Source organism: Oryza sativa, chromosome 1 (genome assembly GCF_034140825.1).
Source record: "Oryza sativa Japonica Group chromosome 1, ASM3414082v1".
NCBI lineage: Eukaryota > Viridiplantae > Streptophyta > Magnoliopsida > Poales > Poaceae > Oryza > Oryza sativa.
In genome coordinates, this window is record NC_089035.1 from 1,152,982 (window position 1) to 1,179,098 (window position 26,117).

The following is a 26,117-nucleotide window of genomic DNA, read 5'->3' on the forward strand; positions in this document are numbered from 1 at the left end:
GATGTGATGAAAAAAGTTGGAAGTTTAAAGAAAAATTTGAATCTAAACACGGTGATTGTTAGGTTTGATAGTACTTTTGTGGTGCAAACTAGAGTAACCTTGCATTTCAATCGCTTAAAAAAAGCTTCTCATCCCGTGAAAATTGTATTCTGAGAGAACAAAATCATTGTAAAATGAAAACTATGATCACATGCAGTAGTATCACAAAAGTTGCATGCCAACAACTACAAATGCTACAAAAGAATGGAAATTTACACATTTCTAATGTCTCAATAATACCTACAACTACTCAGCCAGGCCTTCAACGAAGATCGATGGCAACGCTGGATCGATAATCAGGTCCTTGCCTTCTGTTTATCTAGGTATAACATTAAGAATCCTTCCAGGCACATAAATTCTCTTCCTGATGCCCTTCCCAGTCAAATATTTGGAGAGTTTCTCGTCGGAGGCTGCTATTTGGAATGCATCATCCTCAGAGCACTCTTTGTCGACAAGAATTGTACCCCTGGTCTTCCCATTGATTTGCACTGGAAGCACGAGCTTTGATTCTTTCAAGTACTCACTTTTTCCCTGACAGAAAAGAAAAAATTCGCTAAAATTTATGGTAATCCATGGAAAAGTTTATATCATACCCATAGGTAGAACTTTTAATATCAGACATGTAGAACACCATGGAAGGTTTGCACACTTTCTGGCTGATGTGCAGAAGCATGGAATGTTTAGGGTTACCTCTGGAAATTGCTCGTGGGCCAATGATCTTGAGTTCCCAAGGCGAAACCAAAGCTCCTCAGCCATGTGTGGTGCAAAAGGCGAAAGCAACAGAATAAAGGATTCAATAACTGACTTTGGTTGGGTGTCCCACTGTAAGAAGAAAGCACAATGAGAGAAGTAAAAAAACACGTCTACCAGAGTACAGGTTTTGTTGCCAATGCCATGTTAAACTGATCTCATCTTCCATTCTTTTGCACTTCAATTTGAATACTCAAGACATCCTATTGGGTTTTACTGACATCAGGTTTATAAATTGCAAGAGGTTCTGTGCCAATTTACCAAGTGCTAAGCAGAAAATGAAGAAGTACAGGCACAAAAGTTCTTAAGCACATTTTAAGCCTTGCTGCACGAAAGCACATATATAAGCTTGCTTGGATTTGAATAACTGCAGTACAAACACCAGCTCCATATTCCTGCCTTAGGCTGTATTCTTTTCCCCTCTTTCCCAACTCATTTCCCTCGTTTTCCGCGCGCACGCTTTTGAAAATGCTAAATAGTGTATTTTTTGCAAAAGTTTTCTATATGAAAGTTGCTTTAAAAATCATATTAATCCATTTTTCAAGTTTTTTTAGGTTAGTACTTAATTAATCTCACCATAATCGTGTGCTTCGTTTTCCGTGTCAGTTGGGAACCTTGCCTCCTGAATACAACCTAATCATTGACTAGCGATGATATAACAATGGAGACATACGGTAAAATAATCCGAGCAAAATATTTTGGAAATTCCAGGCAAATAACTTGAATTTTAACAAAGCAGACACATTTTTTAAACTTATGTTCATATGGGAACAGTGTATACAAAACATTATGCTGGTTATTTAATAGCAAAGTCATCTGGCATGGAACTTAAATAGATAATGTGTAGGCAACTACAAAATGGATATGCAATAAAATTATATAAATGACGGCAACAACTTCATTTAAAAGTATGAAACTATGCATGTAAACATTACTTAAGGTTACCTTGTATGCAGCATTCACAAATTCCATCATTGCAGAAATTGCAGTGTTAAATCTTGTTTCTTGAATTTCCTCTGTGACCTATAAAACATAACAATACATTATAGTCATCAATCACCAATCACATCAGCACAACTACAGGAAAAAAATTATCAGTGCATAATCATGTTTAGCAGTAAGGAGACCCTGAGAATTGTGTGATGATACAATCTTGAAATAGTCAGTACATAGGCAAAGCTTTTCACAGGGTAACTGATAGGGGAACAGTTGCAAAGTACCATTACAACTAATCCATCTCAATATTGGAAGCATAAAAGGTACAAAAATAATTGAAATGGTGGCACAGGCTGTAAAATTAATTAATAGAATTTATATTCCCCAAAGGGCATGTCATGTATAGGAATTATGTGCCGGGAACTTGGTAAAACTGTACAAATTTCCAAACCAAACTGCTAGTAAACCTAAAATTTTGAATGGCTTTCATTTCAGAGTGAATTAGTGAAAAGATGTTATGTGATCATGCTGTCAACTGTGACGTACTCTTGCAATGCATTTGTGAAGAACTCGGAGCTGATCCAAGGTTGGTTCCTCATCAGTAACCGTAGTTCCAACTCCATATGATCCATCTGGTAATGGTGTACCAACTACGAGTCTCCATGTCCTTCCTAGAAATCTATGCACACCTTCAATTCCACCAGTGCTCCATGTTTTTGAATCTCTGTGTACATCAGATATTCTGTCAGCTTTCTAAAATGGCTGTAACTTCATCTGTAATATGGATGCATACCTCAGTGGTCCCATGAACATTTCATATAAGCGGAGAGAATCAGCACCATATTCTGAAACCACGTCATCTGGGTTGATGACATTTCCTCGACTTTTACTCATTTTATAAGCACGAGCGTTTAGACGTATGTTTGCATCATCCTTCAGTACATAATGATCTCCAACTTTTGTGACCTTTAAAAACATAGAAGAAAGAAAAAAAATCAAACTAAAAAACTTTTATCATGCCAATTGAATAAAGTTATAAATGTACCAGAGCCCACCTTATCTGCAGGTACTTTTTCTTGGTAGCAATCAATCAAACTTGAGTTGGAATCTGCAGAAACCCATCTCCCTTTATTGTCTCTATATGCAGTATATTCAACCTGTTATGATATTACCTGTTAGGAACACATGCACAAGATAGTAACGAACATGGGCAACTTTTGGAGGTAATTAGTTTCACCTACTTCTCCTAGAATCAATCCTTGATTTATCAGGCACTTGAAGGGCTCTTTAGTGGAAACTACGCCAATATCATAAAGAACCTAACATAGAAATCAGTTAGTTTGAAGATAAGGAATGCCAAAAGGAACCAGTAGATTTGCATGCTACAGAGTACAGAAATAAAAACAAATTAATGGCATAAGCTGGGAGGAAAAACAAATGCAAATAAGTTTACTCAAAAGAAAAAAAAACAATGCAAACGAGAAAGTAACCGCCTGTACCCGGATTTCTTAAGAATAAGTCAGTCCCCTCGGGAAAAAAATCATATTAAAGCAGCAAAATCTAATACAATTGAACAAACAGACACGATCAACAAGATAAACTAAATGGTTTGTATATATTTGCACGTCAAAAACTTGCTAGTAGCATCCGATAGAATTATCAAAGAGCAGATATTTGTCCATGGAAAAAGAGAAGTCAGAACCTTATGCCAAAATCTTGCATAAAGCAAATGCAAGACAGAATGTTCAGCACCACCAACATAGATGTCAACTGGGCCCCAATAACTGCATGATGCCAAAAAAAGGGAAAAGAATAAGTAACAGAATACATGATATCCCTTACTGAGGTCATATGAAAGAAGGAGCACCTCTCTTTTGCCTTGTCAACCAACATACTGGCATTTTGAGGATCCATAAATCTCAAATAATACCTGAAAACATTGAAATGTTAGGGTTTAGAAGCCACTTGTAAATTTAAGAGCATATTTCAACATGGCAATAAAGATTTTCGAGTGCGATAGCGTTAGCAATTGATATATCTATAACTAATATAAATATTCGTATTTTTCCGGTCGTCACATCTAATTTTCGTCCGTTTTTCGTCCATACACAATCCGATTCGGTTAGCAATAGCCATGGAAAAAAAATTGCAAAAAAAAAAAAAAAAAAAATCGGCGGCCGCCGACGCCTCCACCGCCGCCGGAGGGAGAAGAGAGGCGGCGGAGGGAGCGCCGCTGCCAGATCCGCCCGCGGTGGCCGCCACCGCCGACGGATCCACCCTCGGACGAAGCCAACGCCGTCGGCGCCGCCGTTGAGAGGGCGCCGTCGAGGCCGACGGGGAGAGGGAGAGGGGGAGGGAGGGACGGCCATCTCCGCCGTCTCCGCCGCACCCCGCCATCGCCGTGCCGCCCACACCCCGCACCCCGCACCCCGCCGTCGCCGTCGCCCGCGCCATACCCCGCACCCCGCCGTGGGGCTTTTAACTATTTGCCACTCTTACGAATGGTCCTTAACGATTTGCCACTAGGCCCACATGTCATAGACACATGAGGGCCCACGTGTCATTGACAGAGCGTGGCAAATCGTTAATTGCCATGTCACAAGAGTGGCAAATAGTTAAATTTCCCCCCCGCCGTCGCCCGCGCCATGCCGACGAGAGGGAGAGGGAGCGGTCCACCATCGCCGCCGCACCCCGCCGTCGCCCGCGCCGTGCCGGTGGGACGGAAGGGAGAGGGGGAGAGGGAGCGGCACCGCCGGAGGGGAGGGGAGAGGAAGCGGCGCCGGTGGGGAGAGGAGAGGAAGCGGCGCCGGTGGGGAGAGGAGGGGGAGAGGCGGCGTCAGGGGCGAGGGAGGCGGCCGGCTCGGCTGGGGGGGAGGGGGCCGCCGGAGGGGAGGGGAGGGGGAGAGCCGGTGTTGGGGGCGGGGGAGGCGGCCGGCTCGGCTAGGTGGAGGGGGAGGGGGAGGGTTAGGGTTAGGGTTTCATCCATTTCAAAATTATCTGAGCCGTCCATCAAAATGAACAGCTGAGATCGATCAAGGGTTTGGGCCGCACCACTTGGGCCGCACGCGGGCCAACAGTCTAGCAAGCGAGAGGAAGAGTATAGGGATATAAATTAGACTTTGGTCACTTGTAGGCTGAAGAAGAAAGTGGGCCGAAAAAGGCCCATAGAGATAAAAGAATTTTTATTTAGATTTTTATTTAAATAAATACTTAAATGATGTTTGTATTATCAAAATTAGCAATTAAGCTACGTAAATTCCAAGAAAATTTCAATGAGTGTAATTAATGATATAGAAAATTTAATAAAAATTAAATCCAACCATAACATTTTATTTCTCACACTTACTTTACTTATAAATTAATTTAATTATATACCTACCTACTTAAAAAATACCCAAATATTACAGAAAATTTATATTTCATTTAATTAGAATTTAATATGTTCTAATTCAATTTTATCTTTTTTTCTTTCACGATGCGAGCTAAGCAGGAATATTTTTATCCATCTTGATTATCATTAGCGCAATAAATAATTTACCTATCTTGGAACATTATTATATACATGTTAACGGTGTACTTTATAGAATTTAACAGTTCCTTTACCCGTAGTGAAGCACGGGCATTTTGCTAGTTAAAACAAACATTGATAGACGCAGTCTATTTGGAGTCAATTATGTAAATTGTTATAAAATTATTGAAATTGTGTCATGAATAAGTTACCAGCATGATCCAGCCCATTGTGGCATGGTGCTTGTTTCCCTTCTAGCAGGCTTCCCAGACAAAGGTTCTACGGTTTTAACCTAAAAAGGCAGCAAAACCTTTTAATAGATTTGCTATGTATAAGCAAAAGTAAGGGGGACTAAAACCTCAAAACACATCTCCATGCCAACTTTGCCGAACATATAAATATAAATATACTAACAGGTAGTAGTTTAAATTAGATCTCATCATTCAATTCCGATATGATTGATAGAAACATACTGACTAGGAGTGTTCTCAGTCATTACAAAAGAAGCAACAAATTGTTAGTACCAAACTGCTAACAACACATACCCAATCTGTTGCCTTGGTCAGAGGAGGCTCTCCAGTACCAGTTGGAGTGAAATCATCCAATTCAGGAAGAGTTAAAGGCAACTGGTTTTCTTGAAGGGGCAGCATTTCATTGGTATCATCACGGTAAATCACAGGGAAAGGTTCACCCCAATAACGCTGTCTAGCAAAGAGCCAATCTCGAAGCTTGTAGTTCACCTGATAGTTGGGTTTGCTTAATTATTTTATAGTGAAAGAAGTAGCATGAAGAAGGCTGTTACATGATGAAGTGGGATAAAGAATGCACCTTTTTCTTTCCAAAGCCATTAGCCTCTACCCATTCAGTAACTTTCAAAGCAGCATCCTTGGAAAGCATACCATCAATATTTAATCCAGATGAAGAACTGGATGAGTTTATCATGATACCATCATCTGCATATGCCTCCTCAGAGTCACAATTGCCATTGAGTGGACTTACAACCTTAATGATTGGAAGTTTATATTTCAAGGCAAATTCATGGTCACGTGAGTCATGTGCAGGCACAGCCATGATAGCCCCAGTGCCATAGCTGCAAGGTAGCATTTAAAATTTAGAGCATGCAAAACTAACAAGTATAAAAGTAGGTTTTTCATTTCCTCAGATAATTGTTAAATTTACTGCGAGTGTGGGATAACACCCCGCAATTCAGTGGTCAATTTCCATGAGTCATGAAAAACAACTCTGCCAGACCCCTTCACATGCATCTGAATAAAAGCAAATTCCAACTTCCAAATGAAGAAATGGTTTAAAAAATATATACTAATCATAACAAGGAAAATCAAAATAATCTTCATTGAGAACCTAAAGCAGAGAATGTATGTGACAGCTCCACATTCAGACTGTTCTGTTTAACATTACAGTAAGTAGCATAAAGTGTGTATTTATTTTAAGATGTTGAATTACCATGCCCTCTGGCAACCTACAGTGTAGAGTTAATAGCATCATTTTTGTTTCGAAGATGAAGATGATGATGCACAATGTAACTTCTGGGTACACAGGAGGCAAAGATGTTTTGACAAACCTTCCTAAAACATAATCTGCCACCCATATTGGAACTATCTCCCCAGTTGCTGGGTTCTTAGCATAAGAACCACTAAAAACTCCAGTTTTTTCCTTCTGAAGATCAGTTCTTTCCAGTTCACTCTTTCTTGCTGTGAGTTCTATGTATTCCTCTACCTGCTTTTCCAGTTAGTCTATATTATGCTTCTAAACATGATAATGGTAATGGTGAGAAAAGGGACCAAAAAAACATACATGTACACGTTGTTCCTCAGAAATTAGAGATGACAATAGAGAATGCTCGGGTGCCAGAACAACATATCTGCAACAGAAAAGGTGTAATTTAACATTGACCATCTAAGAGAAGACTAATAATTTTGTGCAAATTAAAGAAAGGATCCAGAATACACACGTTGCACCAAAAATTGTGTCAGGTCTTGTTGTGTAAACTAACAAATTAGCACCTAGATCGTGCCCTTCCTTGTCCACAGCTGAGAATTCAAGCTCAGCGCCTTCTGATCTCCCTATCCAGTTTCTTTGCATTTCTTTGATGCTCTCAGGCCAATCAAGTTCATCCAAATCTTCAAGAAGTCGATCAGCATAAGATGTAATCCTCAGCATCCACTGGCGCATTGGCTATACAACAAAATATAAAAATCGATCACAGTGGTATACTTTATTTTCCATACAGGTTCTTAGCAACAGGTACTTTGACACGAAAGAGTATAGATGGAAGAAAAGGCTAAACTGACAATATAGTGCAGATTCTAAAACATACCTTTCGTATAACAGGATGACCACCACGTTCACTGACACCATCTATTACTTCTTCATTCGCCAGAACAGTTCCAAGAGCAGGGCACCAATTAACCGGTACCTCAGCCTGATTGTAAGATAGCAATGCCAGCCTAAAAATCATTGAAAACCACAAATACAACACTAAGAACATAACAGAATCCTAAAATGAATGGTACAGAGCAGATGATCAGTTCAAATAAAGGAGATGCGAAACAGGAAATGTATCAAACAATAAACATGACATGTTTGCAATTCAAAAAATTGGACAAGCAAGGATACTAGTAGCATTAACCTGATAGGCCAGTCCTCTTTTCAGTAGTTGAAGGAAAATCCATTGTGTCCATTTGTAGTAAGTCGGTTCCGTTGTGGAAATTTCACGATCCCAGTCATATGAAAAACCTAACGATTTGAGCTGCAACACCAGAAAGCATATGCTCCAAATAAACGATTGGTAATCAATGAAGGAGCAAATTAGTGGCAAACTAAGCTACTGATGCAAATCAAGTATTTCTTCAGCACTGCATTAGGCTCTCAGGCTATGAACTATGGGTATTCCTGATGAGAATTAATCAGTATGGTCAATCAAAGCAAGCATCAGAATGTATGATTTACCTAATTATTTTACATCATATAACCTGCATTTTATGGTTGATTAGTATTACTCCACCTTTGCAATATGGATGAACTGATAAAGCATTAGGAACTCAGTAGCAGAAGCTAAATGCAGCAAACATGCTCTATTTTTTTAACGCAACCTAGTGAAAAACTACCACCAAAATACAGTAGTAACATATGTAATTGCTAACCAAAAATGAAAGCATGATGGCTTCAGTTTACTTGCTACCGTGACATCAATTAAAAAGGTTTCAAAATATAAATATGACACCTGTGAGCGGAATCGATTGATGTTCCGTTCAGTGGTAATCTTAGGGTGGGTTCCCGTCTGTGCAAAATGTAAATCGGTCAGATCATAGCAACGCATCAGCACGCTATAAAGAAGAATAGGCTAAATGACCAAGTCCCACAAGAAAGAGTAAAAACCTCGATAGCATACTGCTCCGCAGGAAGACCAAATGCATCCCATCCCATCGGATGCAACACATTGAAGCCTTGCATGCGCTTGAACCTCGACAGGATGTCAGTTGCCGTGTACCCAAGGGGATGCCCAACATGCAGCCCAGCTCCACTGCACAAAAAAAAAAATTGCACAATCATGTACAACGAACAGCATGTATCTAATCCAATCATACAATTTTCGATGAGTTTATGCATCTAATTGATCCAAGTAAGAAGTAATCCAACTATCCAAGTTTCGCACTACATGGTCTCAGATCAAGCTTAACCCGATTACACCATTGCAGAGCCAATGTAGCAGCACAGAAAGCATAGTAAGCTGAAGCAAGTGAAGCAGCAAACCTGGGGTAGGGGAACATGTCGAGGATGTAGCACTTGGGCTTGGAGGTGTCGAGGCCGTGGCCGATGTCCGGGGTGCGGAACGTGCGGTGCTCCTCCCAGTGCCTCTGCCACCTCGGCTCGATCTCGTCGTACGGGTACGCCCTCCTCGCCTGCGCCTGCGCCTTCCCGGCGTCGGCGTTCGCGCAGCAGCGGCACCACCCACCACCTCGCCGCGGATTCGGCGGCGGGAACCCGCTTTGCAGGCGGCGGCGGTGGCGGGCAGCAACAACGGCCGGGGGCCGCGGCTGCAGCCGGAGCTGGAGCGGCGTCTGCATCATCGCTACCGCCATCGGGGTTGGGAGCGGAGGAGGGAGAGGAGTCGTGATGGGGAGGTTGGGGCGTAGCCAAATATAAGCGGGAGGTGGAAGAAGAAGACGAGTTTAGGATAAGGTTTCGGAATTTCGTTCCCTTTTCCAAATAATTAGGATGAAAATTATAAATTAGACCGATTTTACTTACAAGTGTTTTTCTCTTCTTCTTTTTCTTCTGCTAAATTCACACAAAAAAAAATCTGTCATCGAAGACTGATCAATTCAGAACAACAATCTGAAGATTAAACCAGCAAATCTAATCTAGTACAATTTCCTGGATATAATTCAGGAAAAAGACACATATAGTCCATGGTGGTACAGGAAGTTACATATAGTGATGTGACACGAAATTTAGCATAGAACTAACAGTGCTTTCCAAAATATTACATGTAATTACTCTTTGTCTAAACATAGATTTTTTAAAAAAATCATTTGGTATCAGCCTTCTGATTTCACTGAATGTTTGCCTCTTCACTCCTCTGACAAATTCCAGGTGCCAAATGCATGGGTAAAAAGAATCATAGACTGACACTGTAGGAGACTTTGGTGAGGCCTTTCTTGACTCTTATGTTTGTGACCTGAAACATTGCAAATTAGATCAATCTCCAAATCCAAGGTTTATATAAGGGCAAGGTACAAATCACAAATATTCAGTCATCTGCCATAGAAAGGCAGCACCAAAGTAATGGTTTGCAGAAAACAAATTAAGGACAGATGAATGGACACGAAGATCATCGATTCATGCATCAACTAGCAATATGCAAAAAAAAAAAAAAAAAAAAGGTAGTACTAATTAAATACATCTGAATGCACAGATGCCACTAAACTGTTCCAGTCTTTGTGCTGGATGGTTTCAAACTGATAATCATGATTGATTACCATTTTTCACTGCTTTATGATTTGTGATTAAGCCTTCAGGAATTTTGTAAAACTCTGAGAAAATCCAACCAGTGAAAAATAGCACCGAAATATACACCATCAATAAGCATTACCTTTATGTTGTTGATGATAGAGATATCGGCAACATGTGTACCACCACAAGGGCCACCAGGATAATCACCAAATTTCACAATGCGAGGGGTGCTATCCTGAAACAAAAACATTAGGCCACAAACAATTATAATAATTCATGAAATAAATTAGAAACAAAAATAAAGGTGACATGATTCATAACACTACTCAGAATTTATGATATAAAGAAAAAGAATTGGAACTTAATAGTATCACACTATCATTTCGTTATTTCAGACAGTTTCTATGATAGTTCATGATGGGTTCACATATAGGACGAACTCAACACTCCACATTTAAGGAAATGTTTCTGCAACTGTTGCGAGGAAAGTAAACTGGAATAACTATGGAGAATCCATTAGAATATACAAAAACTAACCATGATTTTGAGCGAATTTATAATTAGTACAACCAAAAGTCCAAAACAAATGCTTCTGAAAAAAGGAACATAGGACTAACTTTTGAAATGTAGCTAGGCAGAGCACCTCCACACAATTGAGCTGCCTCCTCATAAGGTAAAATATAAGCTAATACCTGCATCAAGTGTAAAAAATTGAAGTCACAAGATAAACATTATAAACTTCAACAAGAACAGCTTCGTGTGTCTTACTTTTGCTCCTTTAGTAATTAACTCATTTGCTTCTTTTTCCAACTCGTTTTTCTTATCCTGCAACTGATCTGGTGGAATGACTCCTTTATACTCAACGAAAGGTCTGCAGTGAACAAAGAACACTTAATTGTGCACACAATAATCTAACTACAACCAAATTAGTTTGAGAACACATGATAAGTTGGACGCAAAGGCCAAGAGTAATCAATTGTTGTTATGGAGCAACAGAATAAAGCATCCAAAACAAGCAACCATACCCATCAGGGAAATGATGTCCTTTCCCAGGGTCGAAATGTGATAAGCCAATATTGCTCATGCAGATGTCTATCAAATGCCCTGCAGAATGAAGCCTGCAAGCAAACATCACAGGTTCAGCACGACGATTCAACAAGAAGCTAATAGGTCTGCAAATGCACATAGCAATTATTTTTTTTGAAAGGAAATGCACATAGCAAATAAAACATGATGAAACGATGATGATTAACGCAAACTTCTTCCATGAGGTATTGCTGATACAACATCATCCCAACATAGCATCCTAATGGAAATTCATATCCAAGTCACTAAAATCATGCAATAGTTATCATGCCAGCAATTAATTAACAGCGACAGTATGAATAAATGAGAAGATGTAGTTTGGTTGATATGGAGTTATAGACTTCAAGCTTGACGATTTCAAGCAAACATCACAGGTTCAGCACGACGATTCAACAAGAAGCTAATAGGTCTGCAAATGCACATAGCAATTATTTTTTTTGAAAGGAAATGCACATAGCAAATAAAACATGATGAAACGATGATGATTAACGCAAACTTCTTCCAAGAGGTATTGCTCATACAACATCATCCCAACATAGCATCCTAATGGAAATTCATATCCAAGTCACTAAAATCATGTGATAGTTATCATGCCAGCAATTAATTAACCGCGACAGTATGAATAAATAAGAAGATGTAGTTTGGTTGATATGGAGTTATAGACTTCAAGCTTGACGATTTCAGTAAAATTTCTTGGCGTCTCAATACAAGTTTACACCGTGCACACCTGGAATTTAAGTTGCGGCGTTCCGCATCGACTTCCAAGCTAACGCTCTGCCCTTCACTGAACCCGGAATTGCATCCATCTCCAGCATCCTCAAATCTCCCATAGTGGAAAACCTTGATTTACCAGCACAAATACTCAATTAGCCTAAAAAAAATAAATCCAACATCCTCAGCAAGCTTGTATCCTTTTCGAGTTCTCGGTTCTCACCACTCCATCCTTCATCCGCACATCATCGACGATGAACCTGGTGCCGCCGCCAGCGGAGATGACGCCGGTGTCGGCCGGCTGGCCGCCGCCCTGCGGGTAGAAGACGGTGGAGTCCACCAACACCGCTCGCCGGCCCCCCTCCTCCTGCCGACGAGACACCAGGGGCTTAGTCTAGTCAGGCTCTAGGGTTTTGCGCGCGCTCTACAGTACGGCCGCTTGTTCGTGCACATGGATGGGGCAAGATCCTGAGGAGAGGAGAGGGGAACCTGGAGGAGGGAGACGACGGTGGCGGTGGAGCTGAGGGCCCACATGTCATCGAAGTACGCGAGCTTGGTGGGGCCCATGGCCCTCGCCGGAGCTGCGGCCTCCGTTCCCATCTCCGCGGGGGTGGAGATCACCGCCGGTGGGCAGAATGGAGCGCCGAGTCGTTCGAAGTTCGAACTCCCAAATTTTTGGAACAACCTTGGGTGAGATGAAATGAAATGAGATGCATATTTATAGCCTCATATGCTACAAGTCAATTCAAATACGCGGATCGAAAAGAAAAGGTAGTATTCGGTTAAAAAAATTAGAATGTCCCAGCATATAGTTGAATTTGACCAAAATTATAGTGATCTTTGCAAAGGTTTTCAGAAGAAGACAAGGAAGTAGAAGTAAGCCGGCAGCTGTGGAAACCGTATATAATTCCATACGAAGTTTCCAGGAGCTAACTGCTTCCAATAACCTTCGATCATCTGCTCAAAAAGTTGGATGCTTTTTACCCCTTAAATTTAACAAATGTAACAAAAGCACTACTATACTTGTTGTTTTCAGACATGTTATCTGCGTGTTACTCATATCTAGTACTAATCAGAAAATCTATCGTATGGTATTCCGTGGAGACGGAATAGTACTACTGCCTTATCTCCTGTTCCCCTCTTCCAGTCTCTTCCCCTCCACTCACTCTCTCTCTCTCTCTTTTCCCCTCCACTCGATCCCTCTCTCTGTAACTACCACCCATGAGCACGGAGGCGGCGACGACGGTGACGACGACGGCAGCAACGACGACGACAGCGACGGCGGCAACGACGGCGACGATGGCGGCGGCAACGACGGCGACGACAACGACGGCGGCGCCGTCACCACCAGCCCCCGCGAACGACCTAGACGACAGCCAGCGGAGCTCCCGACCACCACGGGCGACGGCCGCCATCGAGAAGCCTCCCCATCAAGCTCCTCAAGGCGCTCCTCCTCTTCGTCGTTCTTGTCGGTAGCTTCCTTGCCGCTGCCGCCTCCTCCTCCTTGGCGGCGCTGGCGCCTCCTACGGTCGGAGAGCGGTGGACGCGGCCACCGGGGGCGAGCGCTTGGCACAACATGAGCGACGAGGAGCTGCTCTAGGCGGTGTCGATGGAGCCACGGGTTCGGCGGTTTGGAGCGAGGCACGACGACGAGCGACGGAATGGCACAAGGTAGGCACCAGATCTATCGCCTCCTCTTCCTCTTCCTCCGCCGCCGCCCCGCTGCTCGACTTCCCTAACCCGCGACTCCTCCTCCTCCTCCTCTCTCTTGGGATATCACGCTGATACCCAGGTACCAAGGCCTGATACCTAGGTATCAGCTCGATACCCAGGGTACCAGGTATCAGTCAATACCCAGGTACCAAAGCCTGATACCTAGGTACCAAGCCCTGATAACTAGGTATCAGCTCGATACCCAGGGTACCAGGTATCAGTCGATACCTAGGGGTATCAGTCGATACCTAGGTACCAAGACCTGATACCTAGGTACCAAGGCCTGATACCTAGGTATCAGCTCGATACCCAGGGTACCGGGTTTCAGTCGATACCAGGGTGTACCAGGTATCGGTCGATACCAGTGTACCAGGTACCACCTCGGTACCTTATCCAAGATACCAGGGAGGATTGGATAAGGTGGAATCGCAGGATAGCGTGGGCCTCCCCACGAAATTGATGATGCGTATTAAATCTCTCGGGATTTTAGTTATCCCGTGACTGCTAGGAGCAACGGAATACCGTGGGGTAGCAGCCCTCACTACTATTTCACTACTACAGTATTATGCAACAATCAGCACTGCCATCACATGATCTTCGATGGTTCCAGAGAAAGGCATTAGACTTCCATGCTTCCAGGAAAATCTGTGAAAGCCGCCGGGTTCAGTAATCACAAGGGGATGATGGTCAATTATCTCATAATATACTCCATATGCTTTGCATCTATGCTCAATCGTTTGGCATTCTATACCAACACAATTTACAGGTACAGGCAGACATCATCGAACTGGTATCATTTTCAATACTTCGTTTTTTTACACATGTAGAAGATGAAAAATTATCTATACATAAACTGAACTGAACATCCTGGAATGATGACTGAACTGAATCTTCAGAGTTCATGGAACACGCTTACATCTGCACCAGTAAGCCACTCCCCCTCCTCTGCCTTGTGCCACAGCGATTTCCTCATCAACATAGAACCACACAAAGAAAGGGTCCTTTGTGCTCGGCTCCCTACCATCATTGCCACCTCCGAGGCTGATTTCGAGGGGGCCGAAAGGGCCGACCTTTATGCGAACCCGCTCGAAGATGAATGCGAGTATCTTCTTCTTCCATGACAGCCTCCCCTCAAAGGTTAAGGACCCAACAGGCCCCAAATACACGCCATTCTCAATCCTCTTTCCCTGTACAGGTTCAGGAGATGTGGATGAATAACACACAGTATATAGCAGATAACAGTAGCAAACATTTGCAAATTTCAAGAACAATGAAGCCTTTTGCAGCAAATTCAGGTTAAGTTTGTCGGTTCCCTGTCTTTATCAGTATCAAATAGTTACCACGGTAGTATCACAGAAGATGGTTTACAAAGGGGGTTTCTTGCAGTGTTCAGGAAACAGTAAGCAGTAAAAACATTAAACTACAACATCTGTGCTGTCAGGTTCGTGCATGGTGTTGGGCCAAATTTCCCTCCACATGGAGCCTTTGCTCTCAGCCCATTGCAGCCCAAAAGTCCAACAAATGTGAGCCATTGATTCATGTGTTGATTAATGGTGGAGATTGCCTCATCCTTTGTGATGGGAAGAAAAACCGTAGCCTCCATTAAGAGAGGTTAGAGCAGCAGCCATTGAGGAAGTGAAAGAACCAACAAAACACAAGAGAGGGAGAGGAGAGTGGAGAATAAGAGTGGCAGTTTGTTCAGCTTGGGGCTCTTACCCGATCTTCATCAAGTCAGCGATTGGAGGCTCAAACGTGGTTGGATTAGCACCAAACTTGGTGAGTTTGTTCCTCACTTTAAGCACTTTAATTTGATTAGTTTGTGTGAGGATTGGTTGAGTAGAGCACCGGATTTGAGTGGTGGTTTGTCAGCTCGAGTTACTGCAGTTACAGCTTGCACAACAGTTGGTAGAATGTTAGTTTGAGGGATCAAACGGTGTCCGATTGGGCTGTTTTTTTTTTGGATATCTTGGAAGGGACTCATAGACCATCATTTTTGCCAAGTTTAGTGCAATTTGCATCTGTGGTTTGGGAGATCTCATCTGAGAACCGAAAAGGACATAATCCGCTATTTCTTTGCTTATTTGTTGATATATCTCTTGTTAGCTTTGATGGTTGATGTTGATGATGCCAAATGTGTAACTTGATGTTATAGCTGCTGTTGTGATGTGCCTCTAGATGTTCTAGAGAAGACTCCATATGTACCCATTGTTGATTATGGTGGAAGCTTGGAGTGGACTGTTGGTCTCGTGGTTTTTACTCCTCACACCGAGTATGTTTTTCCACGTAAATCACCATGTCTTGTGTGCATGTGTTTATTGTTGTTCCGCGACTGATTTGCTAGTTGAAACTATCCTCGAAATTCATGGCAAGATGAGGGATTGATTGTGTGAAATATGTTTGCCAGTTGGTGAATTGTAGTTTGCACATGAAGTGATTTGGTTCAGCCCCAACAAAGTGGTACTAGAGTTGTAACTGCAGTAACTCAAGCTGACAAACCACCACTCAAATCCGGTGCTCTACTCAACCAATCCTCACACAAACTGATCAGATTGAAGTGCTCAAAGTGAGGAACAAACTCACCAAGTTTGGTGCCAATCCAACCACGTTTGAGCCTTCAATCGCTGACTTGATGAAGATTGGGTAAGAGCCCCCCCAACTTGAACAAACTGCAACTCTTTTTCTCCACTCTCATCTCCCTCTTTTGCTGGTTCTTTCACCTCTCTCAATGGCTTCTGCTCTCACCTCTCTCAATGGAGGCTAGGGTTTTTCTTTCCATCACAAAGGATGAGGCAATCTCTACCATTGATCAACACATGAATCAATGGCTCGTATTTGTTGGACTTTTGAGCTGCAATGGGCTGAGAGCAAAGGCTCAATGACTTTCGGAAGGTAGTGAGGTGCTTCATGATGTCGGGAGGGGGAGTTTGTTGGGCCAAATTTCCCTCCTTATGGAGCCTTTGTTCTCAGTCCATTGTAGCCTAAAAGTCCAACAAATGTGAGCCATGATTCATGTGTTGATCAATGATGGAGATTGTCTCATCCTTTATGATGGGAAGAAAAACCCTAGCCTACATTGAGATGTGAGAGCAGCATCCATTGAGAAAGTGAATGAACCAGCAAAACACAAGAGAGGGAGAGGAGAGTGGAGAAGAAGGCCCCGTTTGGCACAGCTCTAGCTTCCAACTCCAACTTACCTGGAACCGGAACTGTGCCAAACGGTTCAGATCCTCCATTTTTGGGAGTGGAGTTAGCAGAGCTACTCCTAAAAAATGAACTACGAGGGTGGAGTTGGGTTTTTGCTGCTCCACAGCTCCACTCCAACCTAATAGACCCACTACCATCTAATTTTTTAACATATTTACACAAAAATACCACTGAACCACACCAAACTCACCTCCTCACCCCTCTCTCTCTCTCCCTCCTGTAACCCTCACCTCTCCCACGACAGGCGCACAGGCGGCGGGGTCGACAGCTCACGGCTTGGAGGCGCACGGCTGACGGCGCGTGCGGGGACGACGCGGCGGCGGTGGGTGGCGCGTGGGGGACGGTGCGCGGCCCGCGACCGGCGACGCACACGGGACGGCAACCTAGGGATTCACGAGAGATAAGGGATTGTTTTTTTTCCATTTTTTTTTAATTTCAGATCTGGAGCTGAATACTAGCCAAACACTTTTCAACTGGTCTCCAATCCCACAGGAGCCAGCTCCCATTGGAGTGGGAGTTTAGAGCTAGGAGTTGTAGTTTGGAGCTAGCAGTTGGTAGAATGTCAGTTTGAGGGATCAAATGGTGTCCGATTGGGCTGTTTTTTGGATAACTTTGAAGGGACTCAGACCATCATTTCTGTCAAGTTTTGTGCAATTTGCATCTGTGGTTTGGAAGATCTCAGCTGAGAACCGAACAAGACAGAATCTTCTATTTCTCTGCTTGTTTGTTGATATACCTCTTGTTAACTTTGATGGTTGATGTTGATGATGCCAAGTGTGTAACTTGATGTTATAGTTGATGTTGTGATGTGTCTCTAGATGTAGAAGACTCCATTTGTACCAATTGTTGATTATAGTGGAAGCTTGGAGTGAACCGTTGGTCCTGTGGTTTTTTCCTCCTCACACCGAGGAGGTTTTTCAACGTAAATCACCGTGTCTTGTATGCATGTGTTTATTGTTGTTTCGTTGCTGATTTGCTAGTTGAAACTATACTCAAAGTTTATGGCAAGATGAGGGGTTGATTGTGTGAAATATGTTTGCCGGTCGATGAATTGTAGTTTGCACATGAAGTGATTTGGTTCAGCCCCAACAAAGTGGCAACTGGGCTGCTAAAGCATAAAGATTCTATTATCATGGCAAGTAACGAAGAGAGCTTACTGCAGCATCAAAGCGCTGGACTGCGGTCACTGGGAAGTACTGTCCTTTCTCCAGCCGACCCTGCAAAGACATTTTCAGTTCTTTCAGTTTCACCACCAACTAAGCAACCAAGCACGATTTTTTCCATTTTCTTTCAGAAACACCAAAATGGCTGCTCCTCTCGCGAGCAATGAGGCGCATGTTGGTGACCTTAGCAGTGAAGATGAGCATCCATGTCCTGCCCGGGGACTGTGTCCCACCGAGGGTCTCGAAGAAGGTGGATGTGTCGAGCTTTGCCTTCTTGATCTTGGCCAATGCCGCGAGCAACTCCGGCGACGGCACCTTCCTCGTCTTGGCCGCCTCCTTCAGCACCTTCACGCTCTCCGCCACGGCCTACGCTAAATCCACATCAAAAAAAACCAAACCATTTTTACTCTTTCACCAATCACTAGGAAGAGAAATTGATGGGAAAGAAAAAAAAAGGAAAAAAAAAAGAGATGGGGATCTTTGCAAAGGGATACTCACCGACAGATCACCAGGGGATTTCTCCTGCGGCGAGGGCGAGGGCGATTGCGAGGGCTCCTTCTCTAAGTCCGGTGAGGCGGCGGAGGAAGCGGCGAGCGAGAGGCGGCGGCCGCGACGGCGGTGGGGGGAGCCGCGGATGGCGAGGTGCTGGGGCGGCGGCTTGCGGAGTGGCGAGAGGACGGGGACGAAGGTGGAAGGAGGAGGGAGCAAGGAGGCAGACGACAACGCCGCCATTGGCGAGAGACGGGGAGCTCGCAGTCGCAGGTGTGTGTGGCTGCAGTGCTGGGGAAGGAACGAGAGGCCATGGCGACGAGCAGACGTGGACAGGGTTAGCTCGCCCAGTGGCCACCACCTGCCACTTGGTCACTCTCATTCTGAAACCAGGATTAGCATGTTGAAGACAAGTCAGTTTAGTTATGCAAACAAATTCATGAAATCATTCTAGCAACTTGATCGGCACTGGGAAAAAAACCAGGAATTTATAGAATTTATATGGTTTCTATGAAATTTCTACTGTGGTTATATCTAACACATGGACAAATTTTACTTTGCTCCATAGCAGGTTGAAAAATTAAAATATCCTCTTCGTTCAAAAAAAAAATCTTAATTGAAGTGTAGTGGTAGTTTGTATGTTAGTTCATTTTTCCTCAACCTGTATAAGATAGGATGTGCTTATTTTACCCTGACGATAGGATGTTGCTTTCTTGTTTATATAAGGAGTTTTTTGATGATAAAAAAGATGGCGTAAAGTCTATAATCTAATAATCTCATAATTTTTCAAATGTATGGAAATAATTGAACAACCTGTGATTGTGATTATGTTTAATTTTTATTCATCTACATATTATGATGATATCTTCACTTTTTTTAATAAGCAACATGATTGCTCATCTTTGTATTAAAAGAAATAATTTATGTGCAAAACCAAAAAGAAATGGGGGAGAGGGAATAAAAAAAAGAAAGAAAAGAAAGACTGCCTATGATCTAATCTCACGATGACTTTAAAATGACCACGCCATACAGTTATTACAGCGATAAGGTCGACATCGGAGACCAGGATATATTTGCATTTGCTTTAGAGTTTTTAACGTATATGATGAATTAGTACCTACGCAAATTGTAATAAGTACCATCCTTCGTTTTACGTTAGCACTCTTTCATCCTTACTATCAAGGTGAAGGAAACCCCAAACACAATTATGATATGAGCTGATATTGTTATTCATCTCAACTTTTCTTTTTGAATGCGCTTATAATTTCTTTCCTCTAGTTATTTATTTATTATAGCTAGACAAAACAATAAACACAATCAGATTACAGCTTCCCTGCTGTTTCGTTTTCTAATTCTGGGATGCACCTTCTTTTCTTTCTGAAGAAGAAGAAAAAAAAAGAGAGGAGAAAGAAAAGAAAAAAAAAATTTCTCCAAAGAAGAAGAGAGCGTGTACAATTCAGTCTCCTCCTACCTCCCCGGAGCCCGACGAGATCCCGCCACCGCCACCTCTCCTCCTCGCCGCGCCCGGCGACCTCCTCCTCCACATGCTCCTCCGGTCGGCGCCGCGCCGCCTCCACCACCTCCGCCCGCACCACCTCTCTACCGCCGCCGCCCTCGCGGCGGCGCCGCCGACCCCGACCGAGTGGACCACGGCGCCGGTCGCCTCCGTCGGCGCGGCCACCGCCGACGCGTCCCTCTTCCACGTCTCCCTCGACCTCTCCTCCCGCGCCGACCTCCTCGCCTCCCACGTCGCCGCCGGCCAGTTCCTCCCCTTCCGCCTCCCCGCCGCGCCCTACCCGATCTTCCTCGCCATCTCCTCCTCCCCTCCCGCGCCGGGCCTCGCGACCTCCTTCGATTTCCTCGTTAAGCGACTCCCCGGCACCCCCTCCGCGTGCCTCTGCGACCTGCGCCCCGGCGACCTCGTCCACGTCGGCGGCAGCGTCGTCGGCCGCGGATTCGAGGTCGGCAGGATCGCTGACGCGCGCGATGTCCTCGTCTTCGCCACCGGATCCGGGATCAGGTAACCTACATGCTCCTCTGCGACAAGGGCTTCCTCAAATCCTCGTCAAAATTCGCTCACACTAGTGACCTAAACCGATTATAGATGCCCTTGTGAGATGTAATGGCTAATTAGAATCTGTGCAAGTCGATTTCAATAGATTTATAGATGATAGAAATGATAGTCCCTACCGTATGCATTTGCATTTCAGATGATTTAGTTGCTGAATAGCTGCAGAATGCATGTCTGTTTTATGCTGCCACATGCCAAAAGCTGTATCTTTGATGGCCTTGATTTCATTTTCCGCATCGGTAGCTTTGCCTAATTGGTTTCATAATCTGCGCTCTTGCTTACAAAGCACAAATCAACCCTGTTTATAAGAAATCATGACTACCCTCTCTATCGTACCAATTACACAGGAAAAATATATGTATACAAGACATTCGAATGTTATTGCATTGAAGTGTGTAATCCTGATCACATTATTTGTTCTACGTATGTTATTGCAGTCCAATTCGGTCACTCATCGAGTCAGGTTTTGGCGAAAATGAGAACATTGATGTAAAGCTCTTTTATGGGGTTAGAAATCTTCAGAGGATGGCATATCAGGTAAATGTCAAGTCTTATGTGTGCAACTCGTAAGTTCACTTCTGTATATATCTCAAGACCCTACTCTGACAGGAGAGATTCACTAATTGGGAATCCAGTGGAATCAAAATTATACCTGTTCTCTCAAGACCTGATGATCAATGGACCGGCGAGCGAGGCTATGTCCAGGTACTGTTATCATTTTGCATCTCGGTTATTTTTACCTGTTTGTTCGTTGTTGTATTCTTATAGCTGGTTCTGCATTTAGCAGAATGCTTTTTCAAGGATGAAGAAGGTTGTAAATCCTTCATCCATGGGGGCAATTTTGTGTGGACATAAACAGATGTCTGAGGTATGATTACATTTCCTTCTGTTTTCTTTGATATGCTGAAGTTGTTGACTTGATACAACCCTCAGACCGTGTCATACATTAAATGTGTTATGATTTTTTTTTGTCCAAGTGTTTCAATGCTTTATGCAATTTTGATTCTGAATTATTCTCTTCTATTGACCATCTATACATAAAAGCATAGCCTTAAAGGCTTCAACCACTAATACTCTCCAACAATATGCCTTTTCCTGATATACTGGAACATGGTTTACATTTCCTCATATGAAACTGTCATATAAAATACAGACACCAGTGTGGAATTGCTTTGTAGCTAATGCTCAATCTGAGGAGATGAATGAATTATCTACCTTACTAGTTTGCGCCAGAGAGCAACAAGTTACTGTACCGCTAAGATTTGCATTTAACTGCAGAATAACTATGGCCAATTTATCTTCATGGCCTGATAGTTTCTGTGGTAATCCGTAATCGCCAGGGGTGGGCGTGTGTTGAGTGACTTTGTTGTGTACATTCATTCTGATTTTCATCTATATTGATATGTTGCAGGAAATTACTAGAGCACTTGTTGCTGACGGTGTGCCAAAAGATAGAATCTTAACAAACTTCTGACTGCCCCTAGCCCACTAGAACACAATTATCAGCCTTCTAGATGTTGTATCCTTATTACTCATTACAGTGATTATTCTTTACAGCAAGCGCGATGGAAACTCGCAACAGAGAAACAGTTTTGTACTACTTACATATAGGGGCTTCTTTTTCCAATTTTCCTGCACGATGCAACATGCTGCGCTGTAATCTGGATTTTGCCAGCCTGATGTATCAATATCAACACTTGGTGGGCATTTTCGCATTTGAACCGAAAGGCCCTAGTTCATACAGTTTTGTACCTCCTGAAACAATACCCCCTTGGAAGGTGTTGATATACTCCAAATTACAAAAGCTAGCTCAATAAAAGGGGTAGAGATGAGTGGCCTCATGTATTTGCCTTATAAAAGAGGTAGAGATGAGTGGCCTCATGTATTTGCCTTCAGTTATAATTTGTCTTCAGTTATAATTTGTGTATTATTTCCCCGCAAAAAAAATAATAATTTGTGTATTAGAAGGCTATAACAGGATCAGTTTTGAATTGATTTGAGATGCGTTTGTTTGTATGTATATACAACTGTTCTTCCCACTATCAACAAAATAAAGAGTAATGTTCTTTTCGATCATACATAAATTTATATGCATGCAACAAAAGCGGACGTAAAGCATGCATGAAAATTTTCATGCATTGACATTTACTAATGTACTAGCCGATAACCCAGTACCTGTAGCAGTCATTCGAGTTGATTTCTACAATTCAGCATCACAACGGTAAAACATAGCACAACTGTGCCAGTACTAAGCAGAAAGCATCTTTAGTTCTCATTTTTTGAGCAGTCAATAGAACAATTCGAACCACCGACTGAAGTTCAAATTAGCCAACACAGATGAAACGAAGAAACGACGAGACATAAAAGTCACAATCACCGAACCGACTTTGTATCAGTACAACGTCAGAATCCACAACGTTGGAATAAAGAGTGACCAACATAAAAGATAAGACAACTAAAATTCTTTTCACGCGCCAAAAACCAATTCAACTAGTGCCGCTGGAGTTTAATCAACGTTGCCACCTTCAAGGGCTTTCTGGCCATCTTGCCGCTTCTTGTCATTAGGTTCAGAAGAGCTACGGTGATCATGATGGTGATGGTGGTGGCGGTGGTGGTGACGATGGTGTCCGGTCTTGTGAGGCCTTTTACCATTTCTCACCTTTTCATATTCACCGGCAGCTGCATCATCGGATGACTCCTCCAGGGAGCGACTCCTACGGTGCTTATGGTTGTTGGAATCTGATGTTGCATCCTCATCGCTTGATCTATGATGTTTCTTATGTCTTGACCTGCCCCTCTCCTCAGACTCAGACCCTGAGTCATCACCAGATGATCGGTGGTGGTGGTGCCTGTGACTCCTGGAACTGGAATGGTCCTTCTTGGAAGATCTCCTCTCTTCATCATCGCTGCTATAGTCTGAAGCATCAGAATCAGACCTTGATGAATGTCGGCGATGCTTTCTCCTGTGTGAGCGCTTCTTCCTTCGATTTTCTTCTTCAGACCCACTATCATATTCATCACTATCAGTATCATCGCTTGAGTCTGAGCTTCTCCTCTTTGATCTGCGCTTGTGCCTCTTGGCTTCATCGGAATCAGAGTGACCGTGTTTCCTGTGCCTTTTGCGGTCCTTCCTCTTCCTGTGCTTCCGATCACCATCACTGTCGGAATCACTTTCAGAGTCTGAGGAAGAATGGCCCCTCCTTCTGTGCTTTCTTGACTTAAGCTTCTTTTCCTTTGCTTCAGCATCAGCTTTTGCCTTCGCTGCTGCTTCGAGCTTTTGCTCCCATTTCAGTGGGGCTTCTTTCTTCTCAAGGATTCTCTTCTTTTTCTCTTCAAGCAGCTGTAGGAACTTCTTGGAGTCCATCCCGACAGATCAGCTACAGACTTAAAACCTGTAGGGCCGTGAAATGATGCAAGGAGGTGCATCTCATAGAAGAGACAAAATCACTGTTAGTTTTTGAAATATCTAGAATAATATAGCATGATAACAGACAGCAAAAATATAAGCTGAACCCAAAATAGATAAAATAAACCTAGGCAAAACTGACATCCAAATACATTGGAAATCAGGCATACATGAAATCGATCCCCCCAAAATACAACTATAGAAGAATAGAATGTCTTGTTTAGGCTTCACGTAAAAAGCAAAGCAAGCTTATGCGGTTCAAATATTTGAGCAAACTTCCACTAAGCATCTAAATCATGTTGCTAGTAGCAGCAGACTTGCAGCTTCTCAGCTTTCTGAGTTCATATAGCTATATAAACAAGAGACTTTGGTGTAATATTTATCCAAAATGATGAGAAAAGACTACAGACAGTCAACACAGATGGTGTTAATATGTATCCAAGAAAAAAAAAAGAATTGGATATGGCGCCAGTTTAAAGATGGATGTAATTTTGAATTCCAGAGACATGTATAGGGTACAACTCCTTACACGAACACGGATGGTAGAAACAGCTTGGTAGCAGAGTTGTTGTTAACTAAAGACGCGCATAATGTGAATTATATACACTTTCTTACCTTGTCGTCCGTAAGCTTCAAATGTCCAGAAAAGATCCCTCCTTTTTCCCCTTTTACTGAGCCGATAGTTCACCTGAAACAACAAGAGAAAATGTGTGAATTCGTAGCGGATATGACGTAGCTTTCAGCAAGCAACTTCTCGAGTCGCCCCCTGATCTCGATGGGAATATATATGCACAAAAAAGCATATCGGGGCATAGCCATAGCCCACAGGTAGTCTGGGCCCAATTCCCATCCCTAGCGGGGGGGTGTTCGCGGCAACGGTGAGGCGACGGAATTTGAAAAACCGAAGCCCCACGAAGATTCCAGCGACGAGTCAGATCTGAATTGCGAGGGAACCCTAGAACAAGGACGAACCGCGCCCAAACCCTAGACGCACAGCACAAAAACCTAGCCACCCACTCAGAATCTCCCGCGGCTCGCGCGTCTATACGTACAGATCCGGAGCCTGAGCAATCCGCACCACGCGATCTAAGCCCTCACCACGAATCTATCTAGTAAGAAAAAAAATTCAAAAAAAAAGTTGGGGAGGAGAGAAGTGGATGGATGCAGCAAGCGGTGCAGAGGAGGGGGGGGGGGGAGAGGAGAACTCACTGGATTGGACGGGAGACGCCGCCGCGAGGGGAAGAGAAGATCTGGAGCAGCCGCCGCGTCGAGGAAGGAGGAGAGGGGTAAGGCGGCGCGCGGAGGAGGAAGAGAGAGAGAGAGAGAGGCGGAGTGGACCGAGCCTACCGACTAGATAAAGAAAGAGCAGAGCGCGTGGCGTGGGGGGGGGGATGGCCCACACGGCAGTGACAGCGTGTGGAACCTTGCTCTTTGCCCAACTCAAGTTGCCGACGCCTTTCTTTTTTTTTTCACTTTTCGTTTTCTTTCGAAAAAAAAAATTTGAAACTGGGGTGGTAGAATGTTGGTATTCACAGGAACCGTTGGATCGAGAACGTGCGATAAAAGGAGACAAGCGAACGCATCCTGCCTCCCAACTCCATTCCGAGTTTCTGATTACCAGATGGATTTACTGGGCAAAGCCAATGGGATGCCAAAAATGACAACACTCATCGAATTTTGGCATGATGTAGAGGGATGGCATTTCATGTTGTACAGTTCAGTTCATTGCCATCCATACTTCTATGCAAGGTCAAACAGATTGGCAGTCTCATACTTCTATGCAAGGTTAATGTTTTACTTGAGCAACATTGGAGAACGTTAATGCTTTACTTGAGCAACGTAGGAGACCGCGGATAGGTAAGGTTGTATTTCCGGTGCAAATCGAGCTCCGAAATCCCAGTGCATCAAACTACCAACTGCTAGCAGTGCGTTCCTGCTTGGGGTACACCACCATGATTCATGTTTCCGCCAACTCTTCGTCAAAGCTTCATCCGAGTTTGGTGTTAATCAAGATCAACAAGTCATATTAGTTTGATGATAATCAAAAGAAATGCGATGTACTTG

General features: G+C 43.4%; 5 protein-coding genes across 7 annotated transcripts; 1 reads left to right on the top strand and 4 right to left on the bottom strand.

The window, feature by feature from the left end:
• Positions 1 to 215: 215 nt before the first annotated feature.
• On the bottom strand, positions 216 to 9,402 carry LOC4326033 (leucine--tRNA ligase, chloroplastic/mitochondrial). The gene is given in 21 exon segments (XM_015765751.3): positions 216 to 362; positions 364 to 570; positions 730 to 861; positions 1,735 to 1,812; positions 2,272 to 2,449; positions 2,519 to 2,691; positions 2,781 to 2,882; positions 2,967 to 3,044; positions 3,428 to 3,509; positions 3,593 to 3,655; positions 5,446 to 5,525; positions 5,779 to 5,973; positions 6,062 to 6,323; positions 6,816 to 6,970; positions 7,049 to 7,115; positions 7,206 to 7,429; positions 7,572 to 7,676; positions 7,884 to 8,003; positions 8,478 to 8,534; positions 8,633 to 8,777; positions 9,008 to 9,402. Coding segments are annotated over 21 exon segments (2,859 nt in total). The 5' UTR covers positions 9,337 to 9,402; the 3' UTR covers positions 216 to 335.
• Positions 9,403 to 9,578: 176 nt separating this feature from the next.
• Positions 9,579 to 12,699, bottom strand: LOC4326034 (uncharacterized). Its single transcript, XM_015765752.2, has 8 exons — positions 12,497 to 12,699; positions 12,231 to 12,374; positions 12,024 to 12,136; positions 11,236 to 11,328; positions 10,979 to 11,081; positions 10,828 to 10,902; positions 10,350 to 10,445; positions 9,579 to 9,935 (listed from the first exon to the last, which is right to left on the bottom strand). Exons 1-8 carry the CDS (start codon positions 12,605 to 12,607, stop codon positions 9,876 to 9,878), a joined length of 795 nt encoding a protein of 264 aa, XP_015621238.1. The 5' UTR covers positions 12,608 to 12,699; the 3' UTR covers positions 9,579 to 9,875.
• Positions 12,700 to 14,401: 1,702 nt separating this feature from the next.
• Positions 14,402 to 18,888, bottom strand: LOC4326035 (uncharacterized). Its single transcript, XM_015767855.2, has 4 exons — positions 18,586 to 18,888; positions 18,271 to 18,453; positions 18,082 to 18,141; positions 14,402 to 14,907 (listed from the first exon to the last, which is right to left on the bottom strand). The coding sequence occupies exons 1-4, from the start codon at positions 18,817 to 18,819 to the stop codon at positions 14,620 to 14,622; spliced, it is 765 nt and encodes a 254-aa protein (XP_015623341.1). The 5' UTR covers positions 18,820 to 18,888; the 3' UTR covers positions 14,402 to 14,619.
• A 1,120-nt stretch (positions 18,889 to 20,008) lies between these two features.
• Positions 20,009 to 22,667, top strand: LOC9268813 (fruit protein pKIWI502). The gene is made up of 5 exons (XM_015785471.3): positions 20,009 to 20,596; positions 21,085 to 21,184; positions 21,257 to 21,352; positions 21,435 to 21,515; positions 22,059 to 22,667. Exons 1-5 carry the CDS (start codon positions 20,121 to 20,123, stop codon positions 22,119 to 22,121), a joined length of 816 nt encoding a protein of 271 aa, XP_015640957.1. The 5' UTR covers positions 20,009 to 20,120; the 3' UTR covers positions 22,122 to 22,667.
• A 229-nt stretch (positions 22,668 to 22,896) lies between these two features.
• LOC4326037 (uncharacterized) lies at positions 22,897 to 25,353 on the bottom strand. Of its 3 annotated transcripts, none has more exons than XM_015785418.3 (3): positions 25,263 to 25,353; positions 24,669 to 24,741; positions 22,897 to 24,039 (listed from the first exon to the last, which is right to left on the bottom strand). In XM_015785418.3, the coding sequence occupies exon 3, from the start codon at positions 24,009 to 24,011 to the stop codon at positions 23,154 to 23,156; it is 858 nt and encodes a 285-aa protein (XP_015640904.1). In that variant the 5' UTR covers positions 24,012 to 24,039; positions 24,669 to 24,741; positions 25,263 to 25,353; the 3' UTR covers positions 22,897 to 23,153. The 3 variants fall into 3 exon arrangements, with proteins under 3 accessions (XP_015640904.1, XP_015640896.1, XP_066164627.1); XM_015785410.3 differs by having other exon boundaries at positions 22,897 to 24,073; XM_066308530.1 differs by having other exon boundaries at positions 22,897 to 24,073; positions 24,669 to 25,162.
• Positions 25,354 to 26,117: the final 764 nt, after the last annotated feature.